Below are 26890 nucleotides of genomic sequence, written 5' to 3'. Positions count from 1 at the left end.
CAGACCACCTCTACCAGTCATAGTCCCTACATTTTAAGTTCCTACTCTCACCTCCACACTCCTACCTTCTCTCTCTCTCTCTGCCTCCAAACATGCCTTCCCCTTTTCCTCTTCCTTTGTCTTCAGCCAACAGTAGCACAGTTTCTACAGACTCCCTGTTGGCCAACAAGTAGTTTTATATTCATTATTGTAATAAATAAAAAACATGACATAACTTCATATGAATATGCTATTTAAATCATACCATTATTGTTTTCATTACAAGGTTTTCTTCTTCTTTTTTAAGTAACAGTTTAGGATATGAATAAAAGCCCAATTTTACTCTATAGACTACTATGACCTCTTCTAATGTATTGGTGCTTTATGGCCATTTATTCTTTTTATTCCCTGTGACTGAAAGAGCAAATTACTCCACTCTTAGGTCTGAGCATTCCAGCATCCAGGATGTCAAAGGTCTGTCCCGGGACAAGAGTGAAGTCAAACCTCTGGAGCAGTTTGGCCATCACCACTTTAGCCTCCATCTAAAAAACACAAAAGCACCCACAGAGATGAGTCTGTGTGTGTAAAGGTGAGTGGGTCTTCATGTTGACTTATGTTGTCATCATCACCTGAGCAAAGTTCTGTCCCAGACACGAGCGAGGACCGAGGGCAAAGGGGTAGTAGCAGTAACTGGTGTACAAACACTAGACTAAAACATGTCAGCATAGTGAAACAGTGTGTTCCATACTTGGGAGCATCTGGGTGAAATCTGTCTGGATCAAATCTCAGTGGATCCTTGAAGAATCTCTCCAGTCTCCCACTCACATAGGAGCTGAACTAAACATCATCAGAAGGAAGCACAACCTCCAACTTATTTTGTAACATTTCACAAATCCATCCAACTACCCATCTACTTTGTTAACCACTTATCCAATTCAGTATCACAGGCTGCTGGAGACACATGAAATAACAGAGACTCACCGGCAATGAAGAATGTCACGAAATTGTCCCCCCCATTGAAAGGGGGGCAATAATAATAATGATAATAATAATAATAATAAATATTCTTATAAAGCACACTTAAAAACCAAGGGTATGCCAAGGTGCTTAACAAGTAACATAGAGAATAAAAGGAAGATAATAGAAATAGGACCAAAGCAAGTACTAGGTATGCAAGCACACTGTAAAATCTAATATTGTGTTTAATTAAAAATATTAAGTAGGGTGAACTCATTTTTTATCAATTTGTTATTAGAACTCAATTTAAGTAAGTTACCAGTACTTTTTATGCAAAAAACACCAATCAGCTCAATTTATTTGAGTTGTCTTAACTTAGAAAAATTAAGTAAGCTGGAAATTTTGCCTCTCAGTGCGGAAGGATGAAACGATGTGTTTTGAAAATGCCACGTCACTACTGTCCTCCTCCCTAGCACCGATCAGTCTGCATGTTCATGGTGCCAGCATTTTTTTTTTCTGGAATATGTTGAGCAAACCTGGAGGAGCTTCAGCTGAAGATATTATTGTTGTCATTGCTGTGGATCTTTACCTGATACACTGACTTGGTGAGTAAATGTTTACTCTTGTTCAAACTGATTTTATGGCTTCTCTTAGTTTAGCACCAGGTTTATAATCTTGCTAGCTAGTTAGTGTTAGCCTAGCGTTGCTGCTGCCGCTGGGCTCATGTTACTTAAAATGAACACCACAGCCTTAAAAACCTTATATAAAAATATGTCTGTGAAATTTTCTGTTGATTGTTTAAAATAAAAAAAGTGAGATAAGAGCCCAGACAAAATTTTTCAGGAGGTGCAGGTGTTAGGGGTGGGGTGTGGGGGGTATTTTCAATCCGTAGCCCTAACTATATATATCATGTTTAACCTGAGTAGCAAAACACTTCAGGGGGGTTGAAAACGATATGCCAGGAGTTAGCTGTGCTCGCCGGCTCTATCGAGCCTTGACCTCCCGGCCAGCTATCGCGCTGGTGGATAACAGAGCTCTCCGAAAACGTCGAAGCACTTTTGCAAATATGTGATATTTTAATACATTTGTTTTTTCGTTTAGTTGAACTTGAAATGTTTGTCAGCAGGTAAACAATTAGTATTGTACAGTCAGAAATATCAAGTTATTCTTAATACTGCATACTTGCAATGAATAAGTTGTCCTAACAGTCATCTTAAGTAAGCTTTACTTAGTTTTTTTTTTTTTTGAGGTAACGAGTTTGCATATTTTGAGTTCTAGAAACTAAATAGGTTTTTACTCTGTACTCAAAGTAAATAACTTGCCTTAACTTAGTTATCTTAAGTAAATTTTACTCAATTTTTTTGAGGCAACGAGTTTGCAAAGTTTTTTGAGTTCTGGGAACTAATGAGGCTGTACAGTGTACTCAAAATGGGTAAGTTGCCCTGGCTTAATCATCTTAAGTAAAACTTTACTCAATTTTTTTGAGGCAACGAGTTTGCATAGTTTTTTGAGTTCTGTGAACTAATTAGATTTTACAGTGCAGGTAGCTGTCACTGATACATAGGAAAGCAACAGATACAGAACAAACAAGGAATTAAATGAGCATAAAAGTGCATAATATAAAATCATAAAAGAAATAATAACTGGAGGGAAAGGCAAGATTGAATAAGTGGGTTTTTAGTTGTGATTTAAACAGTGCAGCAGAATCAGATGCTCGGACATCAAGAGGAAGGGTATTCCACAGTACCGGGGCAGCCAGAGCAAACGCACGGTCACCCCGGGACTTCAGCTGAGATCTAGGTTGCGTCAGAAGTAGTTGAGTGGCAGATCTAAGTGTTCTAGCAGGATTATGTGGTTTGAAAATTTCACTAAGATAACTCGGCGCTAATTTATTAATAGTTTTGAATGTAAGGAGTAATATTTTAAATTGAATACGGTACTTTATGGGCAGCCAGTGCAAGCTAGCTAGAACAGGAGTAATAGGGCAAAATTTCCTGGTACCAGTCAAGAGGCGGGCTGCTGCATTTTGGACTGTTTGCAGTCTAAGAAGAAGAGAAGAGGGAAGACCGTAGTACAAGGAATGACAATAATCCAACCTGGAGGTCACAAAAGCGTGAATAAGCTTCTCCAGGTCCTCATGTGGAACATAATGCCTAGCCTTAGAGATAAGGCGCAGTTGGTGGAAGCTAGATCTCACGACAGCAGACACTTGCTTATTGAGATTGAGCGAGCTATCCAGCAGTACACCCAAGTTACTGACATAGTCACAGGAAGAGCTAGCAAAGGAACCCAGGGCAGCACAAAGTTGGGCACGAGGGATTTTACTGTTGAACACCACAATCTCAGTCTTCTTATCGTTTAAAACGAGAGAATTACTCAGGAACCATTCTTTGACCTCCCACATGCATTCTTGAAAGTAGTGCAGGGACACAGCAAGGTCGTCAGTAAGTTCAAAATAGATCTGTATGTCATCGGCGTAACAGTGGAAGGGGATATTGTATTTTTCAAAGATTGCGCCTAGAGGGAGCAAATACAATGAGAAAAGAATAGGGCCTAAAACTGATCCTTGAGGTACACCGCAACAGACCGGTGCAGAGGAAGAGGAGAAGGTGCCCAAGTTAACCGAAAAGGACCTATCAGCGAGGTATGATTTAAACCAGTCGAGGGCAGTGCCTCTAATACCCACAGTGTGCTCAAGTCTTAATAATAAGATGTTATGGTCCACCATATCAAAAGCCGAAGAGAGGTCCAGTAAAACTAGGACCATAGAGCGTCCAGTATCAGTAATTACAAGAATATCATTAAGAACTCTAACCAACGCCGTTTCAGTACTATGCAATGGCTTAAAAGCAGATTGAAATTTCTCAGTAATATTGTTCGTGTCCAAGTACGCCTGGAGCTGGGAGAGAACTAGTTCTTGTCCAAGAACGAAAGCTTAGAGATCTGTCTGTAGTTTAAAAGGTCATAACAGTCAGTTTCTTTTTTTTAAGAATCGGGTGGACTACAGCATGCTTAAAAGCCAAAGGAACACAGCCTGAGAGCAAGGAAAAGTTCATAAGAAATGGGATACTAGGTCCAATTACATCAAAACAGTCCTTAGCTATACGAGATGGAAGAATGTCAAGCACAGTATTGGTGTTATTCATTTGATCAACTAGCCGCTTAAGAGACAAAAGTGACACAGGCTCAAACTGGTGGAAAGTTGAAATGCACTCAGGAATGGGGAGAGGACATAAAACAGGGGGAAGGGAGGACTTAAGAGATGTGATCTTATCTAAAAAGTGAATTTGAAATTGCTCACAAAGAGCCTGAGAATAAATTAAAGGCATGTCCGGGCAAGGGTTAACCACAGAGTTAAAAATTTTAAATAAGGTGTGGGGGTTATGGCCATTGGCCAGGATGATTTTGGATAAGAAAGACGCTTTGGCCATTTTAGCAGCACTTTGGAAATACTTTTCTTTCTTATTCTCATTTAAAATGTAAGATTCAGATAATTATTTATTAAAAACTAGACAAAGTTTGTATCTGATATAAAATCTATAGAAATCATACATATACCAACAAGACAGTGTACATCACTGTCACAACAGCATTTGTTTTCATACAAAGAGTTTATGGCTTTTCCTATAATACCTGGTGGGCCGGTCTCTAGTCAAAATGCCCGGGCTGAATATTTTTTTATTTTTATTTTTTTTTTGTAGCAGTCCAGCCCTGGCCACGACACGTAGTGGATTAATCTGAAAAGGTGCATTAAATAAAGAAATGGTCGGCCAGCAGTGCACATCGCAAATTAGCTCACATAGACATAGTTGTGCCGCTTCTTAATGACGGTATCTTAACAACCCCAGTTTTTTTTTTTCAAGCGATGTTGAAATTTCCACATTCCGAAACTTCAAATGCTTCAGGAGCTGTCCGCTCAGCACAGCATCAGCACCACAGAAATACACAGATACATCCGTAGACTCGAGACAGAATTCAAAATGGGTTTTCGGGACTTTCAGGTGTATGGACCAATGCTTTCTTTTCTGATCAAACCAGAAAGCTTTAATGAACAGCTGGATTTGTCTCGCATTAACTGGCTGGACACAAAGGACATCGAAATGCAGCGAACTGAACTGAAAAGCTCGACTCTGTGGGGGTCAAAGTTTGCAGAACTACGAACGCAGCTGGAATCCATAACTGTGCGTGTTCATGGAGCTTGCATTTTCACCTGCTGGACATCATTACCTGACAAGTTTACCTGTCTTCAGAACATTGCCGAGGCCTCATTGACAGTATTTGGCTCTACATATCTGTGTGAGCAGATTTTCTCTCACATGAAGAGTGTCGTCAGGTAGCCTCTGAATGCTGGACACTCGGAGACCTGTGTCTCTGAGTGGGAGACCAGAGATCACATTAACATGTGTATCTCTGTATTAACAAACATGCCATATTGGCCCAGTTTATTTTTCTTATCATTGTTGTGAGGAGACCATAAATAGCATTTGCATTTTCTGTTGTACAGTTCATTTGCTGTTATGGATAAAAAGTGTCTTTTTTTGTTTCAAAATAGCTGATAACTATTCGCTGATAGCTGCCAACATCTGCAAACAAATACGATTCTATAAAGTTGTTCTATATAGTGTGTAAATGTTAATATAGAGCGTCATCATCAGAACAGTTGCCGACCCCTGCTCTAGCCCAACTGGTCGAGAAGATACGATAGTGTGAAGCGTACATGGTAAAACCTAAGCGGAGTTGACTTTTCTATGTTCAGACAGCAGCAGCGTGTAGATGCTTTTTGCTACCGTAATACACCAAATATCCTAGTAAAGCGCAGCTTCTCTTATTTTCGAAACCGTTCGCATTTTCTCTCTAGCATAAAGGATGACAGCGTTACAGTCATTTAAAGAGTGCTTGTAACATGGTAAATAAAGGGTTCAAACTCCATCATCACAATATCCCACTTAAACGTCAGGAATATCGATATGTTAGGAATCAGAAACCATAGTGAATCCATTTCAGCTGCTTTGGTGCAAATAAAGTAACAAGAGGTTCACTGGAGATGCAACAACAAGAAAACCTAAAAGTGGAATGGCTTTTCAGCTGGAGCTCTGCAATACACTCCTCATCGCTCCTGATTTTTCTCTAGTTTTGCTTTCTGCTGGTGGCTTTGTCACTGCTGGCGGCATTAGATTATGAGCTTCTGGTGAGATAATTGACAGATGTTGTCCTGATTCATCCAGGCACCCTGCCAAAATTTCAGGTTGTGAAACAGGCATTTTAAAGGAGTCTTACGTGTGTTTAAATGGCCATAAAAGTGATTACCAGCCAAGAAGTGAGACCATCAGTGAGCTCTGTGCGCTGCCTCTCCCCTGGTATTCCCCTGGTATGCCCTGGTACCCCATAGCTTGGTTCCCCCTAGCTGGCCCTTAGCTCTCCCCTTGGTTGGTCTCCCTTCCCCGGCTTATCGCCTCGAAAAATAGGCTTATGCGCCGGTCGGACCACGCTGTGCGGCTGCCGGCTAGCAAGTAGCTCGGCTACAGTGAGCAAACACAGCAGGGACACGGCTTCAGCATTAAAGCATAAGCTGTCGCCTGGGCACTGTGCAGCTCGGCTGCGAAGTATGTAAACACAGAGGGGATACGGCTTCAGCATTCCAAGCGTTTGCTGTTGGCCTGCTTAACACTGTGGGGAATGAACAGTGGGGAATTAGGCTACGGTTCGTGCCAACTAATCGTTAGTCGGCCTTCGAGTAGCATTCCAGCCGGTTAGCCTGTCTGGCGTGTCGCCCGCAGCTCGCGGGTTAACGCGGCCAGCAGGGCTCCGCTCATAGCTTGGCTACATTGGGGAAATGTGTCAGAGTTCCAAGCATATGCCTTTACCTGTCAGCACTGTGACACAGGAGTTAATAAAGAGTGAAAGGGGAATTCAGGTTGCGGCTAGTGCCGGCTACCTGTTAGCACTTCCTGGTTAGCGTGTGGCCCCGCCCCCTTGTTTGGTAGCAGGAGTATGGCAGCCCACACGTCCCAAACACGTCTGTCTATGGCATTTTTGCCTTTTGACAATAGGCACGAGCAGTGTTGCTGTGCCTGGGCGAAAAAGGAAAAATGAATAACTACGTAAAAGCAGCCTAGAGCATGCTGTGCTGGCTAAAGAAGCTGCCGCTTCCTTGCACTGCTTTGTTGCCAGCACGAGCTAGGCAGACCGTGCTTGGTTTTCCTGAAAGCATTAAATGGCCCACCCCTGCCCCTTCTCCTGCCTCCAAAATGAGAGAACAGGCTACTATGGGGAACATGGCTGCCACTGCTGTGACACCAGATAGGCAGGCCATGGGCTGGGTCCCCTCCCACACCTGTTGCTGATTCACTGCTGGCCCCTCCCACAGCATCCCTCCCATGGCGTATTGCCGCATTCACCGGCTTGCCCGCCAGTCGGTCCTCGCTGTGTCTGATGCCTCAGCCAGCGAGTAATTGTTCCCCAGCCTGCGGCGCTGTCTTCCTGTCTGGCGTTGCTCGCTTCTTGTAGGGTTGCGCATCCAGTAGGGTCCCCACTCAGTGGCTCAGTGAGCTACGCTTCCTCTCCTCACTCTGCTCCTAGGATTCCAGGTTCGGGCCCTGGGCACCGAATGCTCCAGCTGGAGATCCTTGGGGAGCTTACACACGGGCTCGTCCTAGCCAACCGCCCATGCTTCTGGCATTCCGTCGCTCCAACCGCATGCCACGGGTTTGCGCGCTTCTCAGGCCTCGCTATGTCTGACATTTCGGCCAGTGAGTGAGAGGTCCCCAGCCTGCAATGCTGGCTTCCTATTGGTGCTTTGCCTGTGTGTCACAGACTTACACGGCCAGCACGGGGATGCCCAGTAGCTGGGACTTTGTGTCTGACCTCGAGTGTCTTGTTGCGAGTTCACTCTTGAGGCTCCTAGTCGGACCTCACTGTGGCGAGTGAGAGTACTCCAGCCTGTAGCGCCGACTCTCTGTCTGGCATTGCCCGCATGTCGTAGGCCTATGCCTAATTTATTACCTTTTTTGTGGACAAGATTGTTAGCCTGAGGCCTCCGATCCCATCTATTGTTGATCCGGCCATGCATTCTTCTTGCTCAAGCCTGTTCTCTGCCTTTGCGCCAATTTCTCTGCTTGATTTAGAGGAGTTGGTGCTACATGCTAAGCCCTGTGGTTCCCTGAACAATGTTGTTACTCCCCGTTTTTTCCAAAAGGTATTTCCTACCATTGGACCTAATATCCTGAAAATTATCAATACTAGTCGTCTAAGGAGCTTGGAAAGAAAAGCGTCTGGACTTGTTTAAGTTGCTTGAAGACGTTTCACCTCTCATCCGAGAAGCTTTTTCAGTTCTAAGGGTCAAATGGTGGGGAGTCCCAGATTTAAACCCAGTGGGAGTTTCCCCCCAAAGAGGGACAAAGGACCCCCTGATGATCCTCTACCTAATCACATAAGCCGAGGTGTGAAAACGGGTGTGGGTCACAATCACTAGTCTGTTAACCAGTCAAGTTCCTAGTGGGTTTAAACATGCAGTCATACACCCCTTACTTAAGAAACCTGGCCTTGATAGTTCTGTTATGTCAAATTTTAGACCGATCTCCAAGCTTCCCTTTTCAAGCAAGATCTTGGAGAGGATTGTACATACCCAGCTGTTGGATTACTTGAATGACTCTCAACTGTCTGAAATCTTCCAATCTGGTTTTAAGCCCTTTCACAGTACGGAGACAGCTCTTGTTAAAGTTATGGATGACATTCTTGTTGCTACTGATCGTGGTAAATATGCTGTGCTTGTGTTATTGGACATGACAGCTGCATTTGACACAGTGGACCAAGACCTGCTGATCTCCCGCTTACACCACTGTGTGGGAATTTCTGATTTGGCATTGTCATGGATAAAATCATATCTTTCTGAAAGGAGTTTTTGTGTTAAGCTGGGGCTGGCCGCTTCCTCTGTGGCCCCTCTGCTTTGGGGTGTGCCCCAGGGATCTATCCTCGGGCCATTATTTTTCTCGCAGTATTTATGCCCTCTTGGTGCGATTTTTCGTAAACACGGAGTGTCATTTCATTTATATGCCGATGACTGTCAGCTTTATTTACCTTTTAGTCATTTGGATACCTCCCCATGTCAATCACTGCTTGACTGTCTTAGCGATATTAAATCAATGATGGCAAATAATTTTCTGAATTTTAAAGATCGCAAAACGGAAGCAATGTTATGGCCCGCATCGTTCTACTGATTCTCCAGATGTTGATTTTGGTGATTTGACCTCCCACTTGAAAAGTTCGATCACTTGATTCCGCGCTTACTTTTGATGGTCATGTAAATGGGGTGGTAAAATCAGCTTTTTATCACCTCAGACGCCTATCGAAGGTTAAGCCTTTCCTTTCCAAACCCAATTTGGAAACTTATTCATGCTTTTATCACCTCACGTCTGGACTATTGTAATTCCCTTTTAATAGGGGTTGGGTCAAGCACTCTGTCACGTCTGCAGTTAGTGCAAAATGCGGCGGCACGATTTTTAGGAAGTAGGAAATTTAGGGTTCGTTTTAAAGTCCTTTTATTGGTTTTTAAATCTTTAAATGATCTGGCTCCTGTCTACTTATCTGATTTGCTGAAGCCAAATGTTCCTCCTCGCTTGCTCCTTTTAGCTGAGCAGCTGTTGCTGTCGGTTCCTAAGTCGCGGCTGAAATGCAGAGGAGACCGAGCGTTTTCAATTGCGGCTCCGATGCTCTGGAATAACCTTCCCCTCCATATTAGACAAGCGTCATCAGTGCAGGTCTTTAAGATTGAAAACCTATTTTTATTCCCTGGCTTTTAACTCTGTAGGAAACTGACACCTTTCTTATTAATTTTATTGTATTTTCAATGATTTTATTGTATTTTTAATTTGGTAGTTGTTTTGATCTGTGTTGTTCAGCACTTTGGTCTGCCTGGTGTTCTTAAAGTGCTATACAAATAAACGATGATGATGATGATGATGATGATATGCGACCAGCGGGATGCTCTGTGTGCTGCGTTCCCTGGCGGTCTGCTTCGCGGTTCCCGGGCTGACCTTGAGTGGCCGATCACTTGTGGTGCTGCGTCCTGCATGACCGGTTCAGGCCAGTCTGGCGTCTGCAGACTGCTGCCTCCGCCCCCTGGCTCGGCCTTTGCGTCTGCGAAGCCCTGACCAGGGTGGTGTCTCTATTGGTGCGTTGTCACTGACTCCCGGCACCTTCACTCTCGGCGGTTCGGTTGCACTGTCTCCTCGTGGGGTGTATTACAGAGTTACCCCGTACATATGGAATATGTAATGGTGTGGAGAGAGTCTCAAAATGCTAGAGAACGTACGTTCCTTGGTTTTCTTAGTGACAGAACCGAGGTCTGGCCGCTCGGAGACGCGTTCCGATCAAACTATCACCGGTGCCACGTCTGCACAGCTGTTTTATACGTGAGCTGTGGGGCGTAGCCGGGCGTGCTGGAGTGTCTTAAAGAAATATCCACACGCCACGACCAAGGGGGGTCGTAGCCCGTACATATGGAATATGTAACGGTGTGGAGAGATGCTAGAGAACACATGAAGTCCCTCAATGACTTGACTCAATAAAGTATATAACAAAAGAAAGTGGGGTGAAACTACATGCACAATAATTGCAATTTGTTCTCACTAAGAGAACCAAGGTTACACCGTAACCGTACGTACAGCTCTTCAGCTGCCAGCCGCAAATACATCACACCACAACCACCCACCAACCCTTAAGTCCCCATGTTTTAACAGGCGGGCGTGATTGCGGATGCCGTGCAGGTGCGTCCGCATGGCACCGCAGACCACGCCCAGAAATCTGAACACAAATATAATTCTATTTTAAATAAAATTGTGTGTGATGTATTTTTAACCATGAAGTTCTGTTTTTTGTTGTTGTCAGTAATGCTATTAACACAAATAAAAGCTGATTTAGGGACATTTTCAATTTATTTTAACTTTACTTAAAATTTTGACATCCAGAATTATTAAGTTAATGTTATAGGCATTAAAAGTCCTGTGGTAGTGATGAAAAAGTAATGACAGAGCTACATTAAAGTAAAGATAATATTCAAGGCAGTGCTCATCAAAAAAAAAAGGAACAAAAGAAACAAAAAACCCACCTATATTTTCAGTATTATAATACATTTATTTTATCAAATTCACGCTAATGCTTTTAGTATGTTTTTCGTTTGCATTAGTGAAGAGTAACCTATTTTTCTTCTATGCTCTTCTACGACTTGTGTGATGTTGCCTTATTTTTGTAATCCCTGTGACTCAAAGTGCACAACACTCCACTCTTTGGTCTGAGTGTGCCAGCATCCAGGATGTCAAAGGTCTGTCCCGGGACAAGAGTGAAGTCAAACCTCTGGAGCAGTTTGGCCATCACCACTTTAGCCTCCATCTAAAAACACAGCAGCACCCACAGAGATGAGTCAGTGTGTTTATAGGTTAGCGGGTCTTCATGTTGACTTATACTGTCATCCTCACCTGAGCAAAGTTCTTTCCCAGACACGAGCGAGGACCGAGGGCAAAGGGGTAGTAGCAGTAGTAAGGCCTTGTTGAACAGATAAGAGACAGCCTCAGTTACTGTGAACCATTTCACTCACTTAGTCTGAGATAATAAAGTGTGTGCAAACATTAAACATAATAAAGTCAGCATAGTGAAACAGTGTGTTCCTTACTTGGGAGCATCTGGGTGAAATCTGTCTGGATCAAATCTCAGTGGATCCTTGAAGAATCTCTCCAGTCTCCCACTCACATAGAAGCTGAACTAAATATGAGAAGATTTAATTTCACATTTTAATCATAAATGTATTTGTACTTGCTTGAATAAGAGCTAATTTTTTATGTTTTTCTGACAACTTTGTGACAATTTTGTTTATACATACACTACCAATCAAAGGTTTGGACACTTTTCTTATTTAATGGTTTTTCTTTTTGTTTTTCATGACTATTTACATTGCAGATTTTCACTGAACGCATTAAAACTTTGAATGAACTCATATGGAATTATGTAATAAACAAAAAAGTGTGAAAGAACTCAAAACATGTTTTATATTTTGGACTCTTCCAAACAGCCACCCTATGCTTTCCACACGCTTGGGATTTTCTCGATGTGCTTCATGAGGTCATCGCCTGAAATGGTTTTTCCAACAGTCTTGAAGGAGTTCCCAGAGCTAATAATACATTTTATTTGAAAGCGCCTTTCAAAACACTCAAGGTCACTGTACACAGTAGAGTAAAAAGCAACATAAAAGCAAGGAGTTTACACAATCATAAAAGCACAAGACATAAACAAATTTAAAATAGCAGAGTGGAGAGGTTATGTGGGATTAGCTATTTTGTACAAGTGGGTTTTGAGTTGGGACTTAAAGAGAGAGAAGGAAGAGATATTTCTTAAATCAGGAGGTAGGGAATTCCAGAGTCGTGGAGCAGAACAGCTGAAAGCCCTCCTCCCCATGGTGGCAAGACGGGGAGGGGACGGAGAGTGAAAGGGAAGAAGATCTGAAACAACGAGATGGGGCGGTAATGTTAACCAGATCAGAGAGATATGGAGGAGAGAGATGATGAATAGCCTTAAATGCGTACAAGAGTATTTTGAAATTGATACGATAATTGACCGGGAGCCAATGAAGCTGCTGCAGGACAGGAGTGATGTGGTGGATAGAAGGGGTCCTGGTGATGATACGGGCAGCAGAGTTCTGGATGCGTTGAAGCTTATGGATGGATTTTTGAGTAAGACTAAAAAGAAGTGAATTACAAGTGCTCAGATGCTGAGCACTTGTTGACTCTCTTGCCTTCACTCTGCGGTCCATCTCATCCCAAACCATCTCGATTGGTCAGGTGACTGTGGAGGCCAGGCCATCTGGTGCAGCCCTCCATCACTCTCCTTCTTGGTCAAATAGCCCTTACACAGCCTGGAGGTGTGTTTGGGGTCATTGTTCTGTTGAAAAATAAATGATGGTCCAACTAAACACAAACTGGATGGGATGGCATGGCACTGCAGGATGCTGTGTTAGCCATGCTGGTTCAGTGTGCCTTCAATTTAGAATACTAAATTGAGACTCTTGGTCTTCCTTTCCTGGTGCGCTCCTCATGTGAGCCAGTTTCATTGTAGTGCTTGATGGTTTCTGTGAATGCACTTGGGGACACATTCAAAGTTTTAGCAATTTTCCGGACTGACTGACCTTCAGTTCTTAAAATAATGAAGGGCTGTCGTGTTTTCTTTACTTAGGTGATTTGTTCCTGCCATAATATGAATTCTAACAGGTGACTACATCATGAAGCTCATTGAGAGAAGGCCAAGAGTTTACAGCGCTGTCAACAAGGTTAATGGTGGCTACTTTCAGGAATCTATAAAACATATTTAGAGTTATTTATCTTTTTTTCTTTGCTACATAACTCCATATATCTTGTTTCATATATTTGATGTCTTCAGTATGTATTTATCATTTAGACCTACACACGTATTAAAAAGAAAATGACTCACAGCAACGCTAAATCCCCCGGGTATGTGGATACCATCAATCACCATGTCTTCAGCAACATCACGAGACGTGATCGGGGCTGTGGGGTAAATTCTCAGAGTCTCTTTTAGCACCTGAAGGAAGATTACAATGAGTGGTGCACACTTTGGGTGAGTTATTAAAATAAAGAAAGAAATAAATGTACCGCATGTACCTGTGACAGGTAGACCAGCTCTCCTAAGTCATCATAGCTTATGTCACGTTTCATCCCAATGACATCATCAACCTCTTTCTTCGCCCTAAGAAATAAAAATATAACTTGGAAAACCAAAATTCACTCTATATATTACACAGTTATAAGAACTGCAGAAATATTACCTAAATCATCTTTAGAGGTTAACACAGGTCATAGGAGTAAATACGTAGAAACAGATGTAAAACTACATTTTTTTATAGAGAAAAATGCACATCTATATAAATGTCTGTGGGCTTCAGATTTATATAATCTCAGGATTGGAAATATTTTTGATGTTTAATATTTGGATGGATCAAATTAGAAGAAGTTGTTTTCACACAACGCGTTGACAATCAGATCTGAGGGACACACTGATTGTAAGAACTGGGATCAGACTGACTGTACAACAAGTGTGTCACGGCAAGAAGATTTCTGAAGATCTCACAGACTTTTGTTTAAGTCCTCTTTACTTGTAGGACCTTGTAGGTTCAGTCAGATCATGTTTCAGGTTATATTCATGCAAAAATATAGAAAATTGTAAATAGAAAGTGTAAATTGTCGAGTTCTGTGTGACTTCTTACTTCTCCAGTATTTCAGGATGTCTTCCAAGCTCCATGATGCAAAAAGCCAGTTGATTGGCTGTTGTTTCTTGGCCTAAAATGTTACCAGTTTGTCAATAATGCGTCACGTAACAAAAATAGATCATACGTTTCTTTTTCTTAATTACTATTTTATTCATTTGCAAATGTTATCGTCCTGGACACAAACAAAGTTTGAAAAGAGTATGTGGCGGAGCGTGGTCTGTGGCGCGGCTACGGGGAAGGCGGACACACCTGAGTGCCATCAGCTCATAACACCTCAACTGCATTTAAGTCTGGACTGGGTCCTGGGTGAGTTGTTGTTGGTGTGTGTGGATGACAGCTAAAAAAAGCTGCAGCCGAGTTGTAAACAACAGTCGAAATAAAGAAGAAATGCTGAAAAGTGTTGAAATGTGGTCAGGTCCATCATGAATCTTTTACAGAGTAATAAATATATATATACATTTTTTTTTGGGGGGGGTGTGAGACAAACAGTCAGTAACACAGGAACTAGAGTTGTGTGACACAGTGTGTGAGTGCAGATATTATGCAGCCCCTCTGGATAAGAAAGGACAGTTCTGTCCATGCTAAGTGAACATGTGTTTGAACAGTTATACAAAGAAGCTTCCAGCTGCATTTCACACATCAAAGCTGAAACAACAGAGACTCACCTGCAATGAAAAATGTCACAAAATTGTCCAGCATAAATTCTTCATCTTCTTCAGTCATGTTTTCCTCTGAAATGAGAAGAGAATGGACAGATACACTGATATTTAACTTCTCCTGGTTTCCAACATTACTTACAAACCACATGCACCATACTGAGAAGGCATCAAAAACTGTGGGTCACATTTTTGTTTTATTCACTTTGTCTCATCACAAAGAGAATAAAATATTGCTCTAGTCTAGTCTAATGTGAAATTTGGGGACTCCAACCTTGGCTTGCAGTTTTGATGATTTGTGTCAGGATGTCTTTGGGGACCTTGTCACCGTTTTGCATGGCGGTCTTTCTCTCACTGATCCACTTGGCTCCAGTTGTACGGAGCAGGCGGCACGCTTCCCTCACCTCATTAATGTATCGTCTGTTCTTTGGATTGTACTGGAATGGCAGACTGAAAGGTTTAGCATTGTGACAACAATGTTCCTGGCAGACATACTGCATAACAACAAACACTGAAGTAATACCTCAAAAAATCTGTCTCTAACATAGGTAACCATTCCTTTCAGACATGTCTCAATGGCTTTAGGGAAAGGTGAACTATTCTTCATGAGGTCCAAGTCCACCCCAAAGGCAACCTGAAATATCAAGACATGGATGGACCTGCACTCACAACACGCTTAGAAACTGGATAAAAATAAATAGAAAAATAAAAGCGTGTACCTTCATCAGAATTAAGAAAAAACAGACAAACATGTTGCATCTGTAAAACTGACTATGATACCTTACTAATAACATCCAGGGTGACACAGTTGACAAGATGGAGCATATTAGCTTCTGTTTTACTGTCAGCAAGCTCTGCAAGTTGATCCATCAGTTTCTCTGCCCTCTCATTAAAGGTTCCCATTAGACCTCTCAGATACCTGGAAGTAATGATAGCTTTAGATGGAGAAGTAGCACATCCAGGACATCCCAACAAACTATCACAGAAATTCATTAAAGGATAATATTCCACAGAAAAAAAGGGGAAATGTTTCCAACCCTGGATGAGTGGTTAATCACACAGACTGTTGTGTCTTTATGTGGTAACTATGAAACTCACAGGCTGCTGAACGCAGGGTCCATGATGCGTCGCTGTTTGTACCACTGCTCATGATCCCGTGCTGTTACCAGCCCATTTCCAAAGAACCTGAAAATATATTGAGAAAATTAATTAAAAATAGCAAAATATGATTGCAACAAAAATAATTTTCACTCTGTAAAAGTCAGGAGTTCAACACATTACATTGTCACAAAGCAGGTTTTATTATTGTCATAGTTAAATTGCTGCTAGCATAGCTACACAGCATGTTAAGTTACTGCTTAGTTGCATTTAGTTTGAACAATAATGTATGGATACATAAATACAAACTACTTGTGGTCAGAAGTTTACATATATTCATCAGGGGCATGAATGTTAAGATCATGTTTTAATGATTTCTTTGAACGTTTCCTTCTCTGGGGTGGAAGATTGTACAGGATACAACTGACTTCAAATATCTACATACACTCCCACTCCAGCTGAAAACACTACGTCCAGATGAACAGAATCAACTTTCTTGTACACCGTAGAAACTTCACCACCAACCATTAAAGCATTTATGAGTGGATGTATATATCCTATATATCCTAACCCTAAATAAATTCTAACTTGTGCACTCAATTCTTATTTTTTTAAGTCGGCAGAGAGGTATGCTGTACAATCATTCCACCCTGGAAAAAGAAAAGCTCAAAGAAATAATTAAAGCCCAAAATTACCATGACATTCATGCCCATGATGACTGAATGTAAGTGTGAGCACAATTATACAACTCAACGAATCAGATAATGTGATACATCACCTTTGACCAAACAGGTTGAAGAGTCTTTTATAGGTAGACTTCTGTTTGGGGTACTTTGGGGACATCAGGATTTCCTGAAACCAGAAACAAAATGACACTAAAGTTTGACAAAGAAGAAGAAGAAGAAGAAGAAGAAGAAGAAGAAGAGGGCTTTAAATGTGAACAAGTCCCAAAAAGGCCAGTAGCTGCACTGTTTATTAGCAGGGACCTCTGCCAACAGGATTCATGGGTGCACTTTCACACACAACAGGTTTGTTGCACTGTAGTCATTTTAAACTGAAACAGCAGAGATACACAGGTACTGCTAATCACAATAATTCACAGATTTACAGTAATAGACCCTTTATTAATGACACCAGTGTACTGATGTGAAAACAGTCACGTAACAAGTGTTTACCTTGGTGGCCTCTGGACAGTACGTACACAGTGAAACGGAGTGAAGAATATTTATCCTGTAAACAGGTCCATACTTCTCGGCCCTGCAGGTGACATCTTAATTAAAACTTTTAAAGGCGCATGATATTAATAACGAGATTCTGTAAGCACTGTAATACAATGAATACAGTAAGAACCGCAATGTATTTGTTGTATAGGCAGAAATTAACTCCCTAACCCCCTTTTTCCGCATAAAAACATTGTTTTAAACTCACCACTCCAGAAATTTGTCGTGCATAATTCCGTCACTTTTCATCGCCTTCAACATCGTTGGTAAGTGTCCAAAGAAAAAACTGAGGAGGAAACAGCGAGTTACTCTCAAGTAATGTCCGCATAACTGCTTCAGCCGACGACTTTTCCTACCTGTCCCTCGGCGGCCCGGGGATGTGGTCATACTTCATATGAATGTATTTAATGTACAAGCAGTAGCCAAGAAACGCAATGACGAGCAGAAAGAAGAGAAACGTAAGTGCCCGAGCAGCCAGGCTCAGAAGCAGGCTGGAAAGTGCCATCCTGGAAAATGTCCCGGAGACGTCCGTGTTAAAGGTGTGTAACAAGTGACAGTTTGCTGCCTTCTGCCGTGTGATTGGCTCAGGAGCTTTAAGAGGTAGTGGGTGTGTGGGGGGAGGTCAGTGTTCTTCTGTGGGAAGTTCCAGACTCTGGTGCAAGTGGGTATATTGTTCGGTGTGAGACTTTTGCCGTTGTGTTTGGATACTTTATTATGGTAGGTGCCCGTTTTTAATGCGTGCTGCTGGACTTTTTAGTGTGAACACGAGTTTTAATGGAGGAATCAATCAAGCTCTAGATCGACTGCGCGCGGGGAAATCGATCAATATTGTAGGTATATTGAGTGTTTGTTTTAGATCTGTGATTTTGAATCGTTTAATAAAACTGATGTTTTATTGGGTAACATTTTAATCGATAATCTTGTTCGTGTTTTGCAGTTGTTGTTGTGCTGCCTCTGCTTTAAAAGTCAGATTTCTGTGCAGGAGCTCAGCGCCCCCATGTGTACACTGTTGGTAATTGCATTAAAAGACAAATAAAATCACACTGTCAAATATTAAAGTTTCAGTTTTATTTTCATTTACATAAAACTTGTGCTTAAATTAGTGTTACAGACACTAAAGCTTCTGTGGTTCAATGGCTATGAAAAAGCAACTATATAATATAAACTTAAAATATATATATCAGCAGTGTATAAAAGTAACAAATGGCATCACCCTAGAGACCAGCGCCCCTCAAAAATGTTTCTATATATTCACTATTGTAATGGGTGGCTCTGAAGTGTAGTGGTTAACACATTTGCCTAATAAGCAAAAGATCTGGTCATTCGCACAGACACACGACTCCTTTTGATGTTGCATCAGAAAGGATTTCTTCCTCTTCTGTTTCCTGCTTCCTTTAGTAGTTTCCAGATCATCTGCCTCCACCTCATTCCATCCCTCGGATCCTCTTCTGTCACACCACCTCTACCAGTCATAGTCCCTACATTTTAAGTTCCTACTCTCACCTCCACACTCCTACCTTCTCTCTCTCTCTGCCTCCAAACATGCCTTCCCCTTTTCCTCTTCCTTTGTCTTCAGCCAACAGTAGCACAGTTTCTACAGACTCCCTGTTGGCCAACAAGTAGTTTTATATTCATTATTGTAATAAATAAAAAACATCACATTAACTTCATATGAATATGCTATTTAAATCATACCATTATTGTTTTCATTACAAGGTTTTCTTCTTCTTTTTTAAGTGACAGTTTTAGATATGAATAAAAGCCCAATTTTACTCTATAGACTACTATGACCTCTTCTAATGTATTGGTGCTTTATGGCCATTTATTCTTTTTATTCCCTGTGAGCGAAAGAGCAAATTACTCCACTCTTAGGTCTGAGCATTCCAGCATCCAGGATGTCAAAGGTCTGTCCCGGGACAAGAGTGAAGTCAAACCTCTGGAGCAGTTTGGCCATCACCACTTTAGCCTCCATCTAAAAATCACAAAAGCACCCACAGAGATGAGTCTGTGTGTGTAAAGGTGAGTGGGTCTTCATGTTGACTTATGTTGTCATCATCACCTGAGCAAAGTTCTTTCCCAGACACGAGCGAGGACCGAGGGCAAAGGGGTAGTAGCAGTAACTGGTGTACAAACACTAGACTAAAACATGTCAGCATAGTGAAACAGTGTGTTCCATACTTGGGAGCATCTGGGTGAAATCTGTCTGGATCAAATCTCAGTGGATCCTTGAAGAATCTCTCCAGTCTCCCGCATGTATAGGAGCTGAACTAGACATCAGAATAGTTTATTTATTCATCTTGATTCCAGGTAACTGTCTTGTAAGTTTGGTTTGGTTTTGTTTAACTAATTGATGCCACTGATCTTTATGATTATATAAAACAGAAGTTTATTTTCTGCTTTGAAGCTAGAAATACATAAAAAAAAATCTATGACTCACTACAGCAACAAACCCTCCAGGTATGTGGACACCATCAATGACCATGTCTTCAGCAATATCACGAGATGTGGCCGGAGTTACGGGATAAATTCTCAGAGTCTCTTTTAGCACCTGGGGGAAGATCACAACGTTTATGGTGCATCTTGTTTTGTAAAAAAAAAAAAGAAAAAAGACTGAGAGACTAAGTTCACTGTTGATGCCGTCTGTCATTGTTAGTTGACTAATTTTGAATCCATGGGTGAACATGAGATTACAAATCACACTAAAAACATTACCACTATTTTCAAATAGTCACATGTACCTGTGACAGGTAGACCAACTTGCCCAGGTCATCGTAGCTTATTTCACGTTTCATCCCAATAACATCGTCCACTTCTTTCTTCGCTCTGAGAAATGAGAAAACTCCATAAGAAACCAAAGTTCACTTGTTCTAATGGAAACTGATGTCTGCTATATTTTGACTTTTTACTTCTCCAGTATATCAGGATGTCTTCCAAGTTCCATGATGCAAAAAGCCAGCTGATTGGCTGTTGTTTCTTGGCCTGAAATAGCACAAATGTTTTAAAATTGAATCTCTATTACCACCTTAATATGAATGTACAATCACTTAAATAATTGTACTCTTAATCTTTTCTTCTTTCTACACCAAAAGAGTGGATCATAAAATAATCAGTTGACATGAAACTCAATAAAATGTTACAACATACACTATATACAAAAGACGCTGCTGTTTTTAAAGTTTCAAGTTTAGCATTTCCTCCGTTGCTCAGCATTTTTGAAACCAGGCGTCACAATCAAAAGACAGGGAGAATGGACTGCCATACGCGTTATGTGTCTGTGAGCGAGGGAGGGAGAAAAAGGAGAGTGGAAAAGTACGAGCTGTCACCGAGCAGAAACGGGAGCTGGAAGCATGTAAATATAATAATAACCACTGCAGCCAAGAAGAGTGCCTGACGAGCCCAGTTGTAAGTAAGCTATTAAGACTCGACTGTACACTGTGTTCCTGTTTTCCTCCGAAACAATTCCTCCAAGTTCTGTTGGAGCAGCCTTTCAACGCCTCTCTCTGTCTCTCGCTAGCAAAGTTGACCCAGACAACAAAGTAAAGCTAGTTTTCGGCTACAAGCCGACACGAACCCAACGTATTAGCCAGAGGTCCCTTTACTACGGGTCGGAGCCGCAGACCTGTTTTACATACACGCGGAATAGTTTTCTATACGAGATCGCTGCAAAAAGTGCAGCCTTACCTAATGTCCACCTACTGTTACTCATTTTATATTAAGATTTAAACATCTAGTTGCTATTGGTATGGCGAGTAGCCTTCAGTAATAGTAATAAATCACACAGCAATAGGACATTCATTAGTTGTAAAAAAGCATGATAATATATTAAGTAATCCAAAGTATTCAGAATACAGTACTCTCATTGAGTAAGGTAACGGAATACGTTACAAAATACATTTTGGGGCATGTATTCTGTAGTGGAATACATTTCAAAACTAACCTTACCAACACTGCCAACGCTTTACCACCACACTTCTATTCTTCTGAAACCTGTAGCTCCTTGATGCTGCTCTGGACTACAAAAATCAATAACATCCACCAGCAAGTCAGTTGAAATGTTGTGTCTACCCCCTCTCCAGAACCTTTTCTCTATTTTGAGCCGTTTTCCACTTTCCATCCTCCTGATTTATCTGATATTTCTGAGTTTATATGTAAATCAAAGCCTGCCACATGTCATCTTGACCCTATGCCTACAGGGCTTGTGAAATCCTGCCTCTCTTCCTTACTCCCACTCATCTCTGCTATCATTCACTCTTCACTCACCACCGGTATCGTTCCCTCCTTAGTCAAGATTGCTTCAGTCAGTCCCATACTGAAAAAACCTTCTTTAGATCCTGACAACTTTAACAACCGCCGTACGATTTCTAATCTACCCTTCATCTCTAAAATACTTGAAAAAGTAGTTGCAGTTCAACTTCATTCACACCTGGATAATAATAACATCTACGAGAGATTTCAATCTGGTGTTCGTTCACGTCACAGTACAGAAACTGCTTTACTTAAAGTCACTAATGATCTTCTAATCGGAGCTGACTCTGGTCTCCTCACCATTCTCGTCCTTTTGGATCTGAGCTCAGCCTTCGACACGATCTCTCATTCTGTCCTTCTAAGCAGACTTTCCTCTCTCGGCATCTCTGACACACCCCTAGCCTGGTTTCAACCATAGCTCCTTGACCACTCCCAATTTATTCAACTGAAATCATTCCGCTCTCGTCTTTTCCCGGTCACTTCTGGTGTACCCCAAGGTTCAGTCTTAGGACCTCTTCTTCAAGGCCATTCATAACCTCGCGCCTCCTTACCTTTCTGACCTGTTAAGCACTACCTTTTCTGCCCGCTCACTTTGATCTTCTTCTTCAATCCAGCTTTCTGTGCCTTCCTTCCGCCTCACCACCATGGGAAGCAGAGCTTTTAGCTGCTCTTCTCCCAGGCTGTGGAGCTCTCTACCCCAGATATAAGAAACATTGGTTCTCTCCCCCAGTTTCAATCTCAACTCAAAACCCATCTGTTCAAATCTGCATATTCACTGTGAACCCACTCTTTGTTAATTTTATCTTGTCCTTTTGTTTTATTGTTCTTCATTGTGTCATTGTTCTATTATGTGTTTTTATCTATTGTACAGTGTCCTTGGGTGTCTTGAATTTAAATGTATTTAAATTTGTTCTTATTCTTATTCTTCTTCTTATTATTGTGTATGCTAATCGGGACCGTAATTTACAAAATGAAAAATTACAAAATAATAGTGTTTGTTGAGGTCAAAGAGCGAAGAAGCAGCAGGAAATTTCACATACACGTTTAAACAAATAGACAATTTGAAAGAATGCAGGTTTAGGACACTTTTGTATGGGTTTCACTTTTATATACAGTGTATAATAATACACAGATCATCTGGTCTGTAGTTTATGTCTATGTGAGTTAAACAGGTGATTAACTATGTTATTACACTTGACAGTAAATATAACTGTATAAAAGTTTAAACTGAAAATAGTGACTTTGCTGGGTTCCTGGCAAGGGGAACTTTTTTTGTTTCCTTTTTGAAATATTGACCTTTTAACACACTTTATGCTTGTGGTGTGGCAAAAAGAACCCACAACGTCAATCTTATTTTGGATTTTGCATTCATCCATCTATTTTCTCAACAGCTCATCCAATTTCAGTGTCACATCGTGCTATCACTGCAGAGAGACCAGTCAGCTTAAAGTTAGGAGCTGGGACGCAAAAGAGGTAAAAACACCAGGACTTTGTATCTGTTTGGATTTAAAACAGTCTTTGATGAAGGGGGCTTCATATATGTGGACGAATATGCTGTGGCAGTTAAGCCTTGCAGTGTGAGAGGAAGCACCCATCTACTTTGTTAACCACTTATCCAATTCAGTATCACAGGCTGCTGGAGACATGAAATAACAGAGACTCACCGGCAATGAAGAATGTCACGAAATTGTCCAGCATAAACTCCTCATCTTCTTCAGTCATGATTTCCTCTGAAACAATAAGAAAATTGACACATAAATTAATATTTGGCTTCTTTCTCTTTTTTTCATTTGTTACACGTCAGATGTTACAATGTCTTCTGTGTTAACGTCTCTATCAGTCATCTGTTTATATTCTGCAAAGCTTCCAAAGTGTCCATTTTCAAGCGAATCACAGAGCCAGCCTTCCTGATCAGTTTATTTAGTTTGCTGGTGACATCGGCATGATGTTGCTTCTTCACCATCAGCATGCAGACCACAACAAAGAACACTCCACTCGCCACAACTAAAAACTCAGTGTATTTGTTTACTCTTGTGTGTACTATTCACAGCAATTTAAAATCAATGCTCACGGCTTACTGAGTCTATTCAAATGTGAAATTTAGGGACTTCAACCTTGGTTGGCAGTTTTGATGATTTGTGTCAGGATGTCCTTGGGGACCTCGTCACCGTTTTCAATGGCGGCCTTTCTCTCAGCGATCCACTGAGATCCAGTTTTGCGCAGCAGGCGGCACGCTTCCCTCACCTCATTAATGTATCCTCTGTTCTTTGGATTAAACTGGAATGGCAGATTGAAGAAGTTAACATTCCATGCAACAAGACTTGCAGTACATACTTTCTTCTTCTTTGGCTCTCGGAGGAGGCGGACGCATCTTTCCCCCTCTCCCTCCCTTATCTTCCCTGCTGCTTCTATGTGTTTGTCTAGTCTCGTCTAACTCTAACCCTCAAAGACTTTCTCGGTCTTGTTCTCTAAAACCTAAAGAATTATGGATTTGATCAACTGGTCCCGTAAAGGAATTGACAACCTGCTAGGTTTGGGAGAGCCCGATTGTCCTGCGGAGACGTTTGCTGCCAGATACTCGATGGTCGGTTGCGTCGTGTGTCTGGCGACACTCTCGACGGAGGACATTGAACAACATTTACCAATTTGGAACCACGATAACAGAGTTCGGGCTGATTGGAGCTGGCTTGGACCTGGCTTATCGAAGAACAAGAAGCGGCTACAGCTGTTCAAAATCCCATAAGGCTGGCCAACATGATAGACGATTGGCAGGCCTGTGAGTACTCAGACTGTGTTTTGAACGCAATATGGATAAGATCTTGGAGAAGCTCATGGCTCTGCAATATGGATAAGATCTTGGATAAGAACAACGGGAATTGAGATAATTGGTGACCAGTAATGGACATTAGACCAACTCTAAAAATTGGATGCAGTTGTTCGCACTAAACCCAAACATTCACCATCTTCCCTCATGTGGCCCCACTGGCGCCAGCTGAAGGCCTGCCAAGGTCAAAGCTGACTGGAACAACAAATTCTTCCTATGATAACAGGATTGTTGTCAGAACTCTTTGTACCTCATTCAAGGCCACCTGGGTCCACTGGAGACTGTTGACCTTTGCTTAACCGGGCGTGGCGACACTTTCTCTCAGCTGAACACGGGATACACACACACACACACACACGCACAAAACATGTACACTGATACTGATACGCCCTCACTATCACCCTCCCTCCCCCGAATCCAACGCCTCCTCCCATGCTTACCTCCCATCCGATGTGGACACCGGAACAGCTGGAGGCGCGATCGAAGATTGCAACGGACCCAGATCGGCTGTACACACTGGAATACTCTCCCATGTTGCTTGTCTGTGTTTTATTGTGTTATGGTGTGTTGATATCTGTGCATTCCTGGATTATCCTTTTGTGTTACACATTTCGATGTTTTTTTTTTTCCCTTGCTACCTAGCCTGACCTGTCTCCCCAATGTGATGTTTGTGTATTGTATGTACGGTCGGCAAGGTCTGTCATCTCGGTTGTGGGCAACTGCAACTGACAAAGAAAAGGCTATCTCATCTCTCATCTCTCTCATCAAAAAACACTAAAGTAATACCTCGAAAAGGTTGTCTCTAATGTAGTGAGCCATCCCTTTCAAACATGTCTCAATGGCTTTAGGGAACTGTGAAGTGTTCTTCAGCAGGTCCAAGTCCACCCCGAAAGCAACCTGAGATTTATCAAGGAAAAACACAAACATGAGGAAATATTATTTGGATAAAGACTGCTGTAAAAGCTGTAAAACTGACTGTAATATAGAACCTTAGTAATAACATCCAGGGTAACATAGTTGACAAGCTGGAGCATATTAGCTTCTGTTTTACTGTCGGCAACATCTGCAAGTTTATCCATCAGTTTCTCTGCCCTCTCATTGAAGGTTCCCATCAGACCTCTCAGATACCTGGAAGTAATGATAGCTTTAGACGGAGGAGCCAGAACCTGCCAACAAACTACCACAGAAATTCATTTGGAAAAAAATCAGTGGTTGAACAAACAAACTCTTTTGTCTTTTTGTGATAACTGTGAAACTCACAGGCTGCTGAACGCAGGGTCCATGATCCGGCGCTGTTTGTACCACTGCTCATGATCCCGTGCTGTTACCAGGCCATTGCCTACAGTTGAGAAAATACGTTATTTTATTCCTCTGAGTTTTAGTTACTGTTAGTTTTGCTTACTGTTGGCATTCAGGTTGCATCTAATCTAAATGTTCCTATCTGATCCTTCTGTCCTCCTATAACAGGGGTCGGCAACCCTGGGCATGCGAAGGGTTAACTGATGGCACGACCATAGCTGGACTGGCCATTTTTCGTTTTTATGGGCCGATGTTTTTTGTTTGTTTGTTTGTTTTTTTGTAACTGTATAAACAATGAAAGGTGTTTATTGACTGCACTCCAGATAAGAACCCGCTACACTCTTTTCTTATTCACTCACACGCTCTCCTTTGACATGTGTTTGACCTAGTAATATCAATATGATGTCATAGCAGATATAACACCGTCACCCTCCGTTATTGTGTTAATTAGAATGTTTCCGTTTCTTTTCTTTTTTTTGTTGTCACTCACAGTTAATGTGGTTTCTTTCTTTCTCTTTTCTTCCACTGCTGTGATCACCTACCTCCCCACTCACCTACAAACAACACCCTCTATTTCTGCATATTCACACACCACGATCACGCAAACACATGCGCTCAACGGCAGCACATCTACAACCTCACACAGCGCACAGACTTACAGGACACATAAGCAAGCCACGGGTCTTCATATTAGTGAATATTCACACACATAGTCAGACTTATGGATTCTCTCACCACAATTTTTTCCTCTCTTTCTATTCACAAACAAGTGATGTTTCCACATTCTCTTCACCTGTCTAAAGGAAACACCCAGCATATATCGTTAGACATACACACACAATTATGGGCACACTGAGGTTTGTCACATGGAATATAAATGGAGCCGGCACCAGAGGAAAGAGGTTAAAGATATTTAACCAGCTTAAAAAACTACAGGCAGCTGTTGTTTTATTACAAGAAACTCACAGACCTGTCACAGGTTTAAATGAACTTAAAACACCTGAGTTTCCTACTGTGTTTGCAGCCTGTTATAACTCTAGACAAAGGGGAGTAGCAATTTTAATACATAAAAATGTTAATTTTACAGTACTCGATACAGTTATAGATCCAGAGGGTAGATTTCTAATTATTAAACTATCAATATTGAACAAAAAGCTATGCATTGTAAGTATATACGGTCCAAATGTTGATGATCCCTCATTCTTCCATGGTTTTTTTAGTGCACTCTCTGAACACCTTGATTGCACACTCATTCTTGGGGGAGACCTCAACCTGGGACTAAATGAAGAAATGGATAGGCTCAACACAACAGGAACTCAGCGTAATTGGCAGTCCACAAATA

The 26890-nt window shown here is 41.6% G+C and overlaps 2 protein-coding genes across 3 annotated transcripts; both read right to left on the bottom strand.

Annotated features, from left to right (window-relative positions):
• Positions 1–380: 380 nt before the first annotated feature.
• On the bottom strand, positions 381–17735 carry LOC134643231 (cholesterol 24-hydroxylase-like). Of its 2 annotated transcripts, XM_063495508.1 has the most exons (15): positions 17537–17735; positions 17389–17466; positions 17136–17217; positions 16739–16812; positions 15961–16047; positions 15643–15781; positions 15386–15496; positions 15137–15299; positions 14872–14937; positions 14204–14276; positions 13602–13686; positions 13411–13521; positions 11603–11691; positions 11409–11475; positions 381–521 (listed from the first exon to the last, which is right to left on the bottom strand). In XM_063495508.1, exons 1-15 carry the CDS (start codon positions 17683–17685, stop codon positions 381–383), a joined length of 1515 nt encoding a protein of 504 aa, XP_063351578.1. In that variant the 5' UTR covers positions 17686–17735. The 2 variants fall into 2 exon arrangements, 1 of the variants encoding a protein (XP_063351578.1); XR_010096357.1 differs by lacking the exons at positions 11409–11475; positions 11603–11691; positions 13411–13521; ... (9 more) ...; positions 17389–17466; positions 17537–17735 and adding an exon at positions 609–669 and having other exon boundaries at positions 423–521.
• Positions 17736–18978: 1243 nt separating this feature from the next.
• Positions 18979–25779, bottom strand: LOC134643284 (cholesterol 24-hydroxylase-like). The gene is made up of 12 exons (XM_063495573.2): positions 25728–25779; positions 25510–25588; positions 25239–25377; positions 25036–25146; positions 23540–23702; positions 23090–23155; positions 20087–20159; positions 19919–20003; positions 19618–19728; positions 19359–19447; positions 19240–19300; positions 18979–19152 (listed from the first exon to the last, which is right to left on the bottom strand). Exons 1-12 carry the CDS (start codon positions 25777–25779, stop codon positions 19012–19014), a joined length of 1170 nt encoding a protein of 389 aa, XP_063351643.2. The 3' UTR covers positions 18979–19011.
• Between the last annotated feature and the right edge of the window lie 1111 nt (positions 25780–26890).

Source organism: Pelmatolapia mariae, linkage group LG15 (genome assembly GCF_036321145.2).
Source record: "Pelmatolapia mariae isolate MD_Pm_ZW linkage group LG15, Pm_UMD_F_2, whole genome shotgun sequence".
Classification (NCBI taxonomy): domain Eukaryota; kingdom Metazoa; phylum Chordata; class Actinopteri; order Cichliformes; family Cichlidae; genus Pelmatolapia; species Pelmatolapia mariae.
The sequence above is the reverse complement of the archived record's forward strand: the minus strand, read 5'-3'. Positions and strand labels throughout refer to the sequence as shown.

What these genes read in the sequence shown, in the direction of transcription:
- LOC134643284 (XM_063495573.2), bottom strand. Translation starts at nt 25,779, where the DNA reads ATGGCCAGTCCAGCTATGGTCGTGCCATCAGTTAACCCTTCGCATGCC. An exon ending in CATCCTGATATACTGGAGAA is followed by an intron (nt 20,004 to 20,086) that starts GTAAAAAGTCAA and finishes CTCATTTCTCAG; the next exon opens with AGCGAAGAAAGAAGTGGACG. An exon ending in TTTCACCCAGATGCTCCCAA is followed by an intron (nt 19,301 to 19,358) that starts GTATGGAACACA and finishes TTTGTACACCAG; the next exon opens with TTACTGCTACTACCCCTTTG.
- LOC134643231 (XM_063495508.1), bottom strand. Translation starts at nt 17,685, where the DNA reads ATGGCACTTTCCAGCCTGCTTCTGAGCCTGGCTGCTCGGGCACTTACG. An exon ending in TTCAACCTGTTTGGTCAAAG is followed by an intron (nt 16,048 to 16,738) that starts GTGATGTATCAC and finishes ATATATTTTCAG; the next exon opens with GTTCTTTGGAAATGGGCTGG. An exon ending in AGCTGGTCTACCTGTCACAG is followed by an intron (nt 13,522 to 13,601) that starts GTACATGCGGTA and finishes ATCTTCCTTCAG; the next exon opens with GTGCTAAAAGAGACTCTGAG.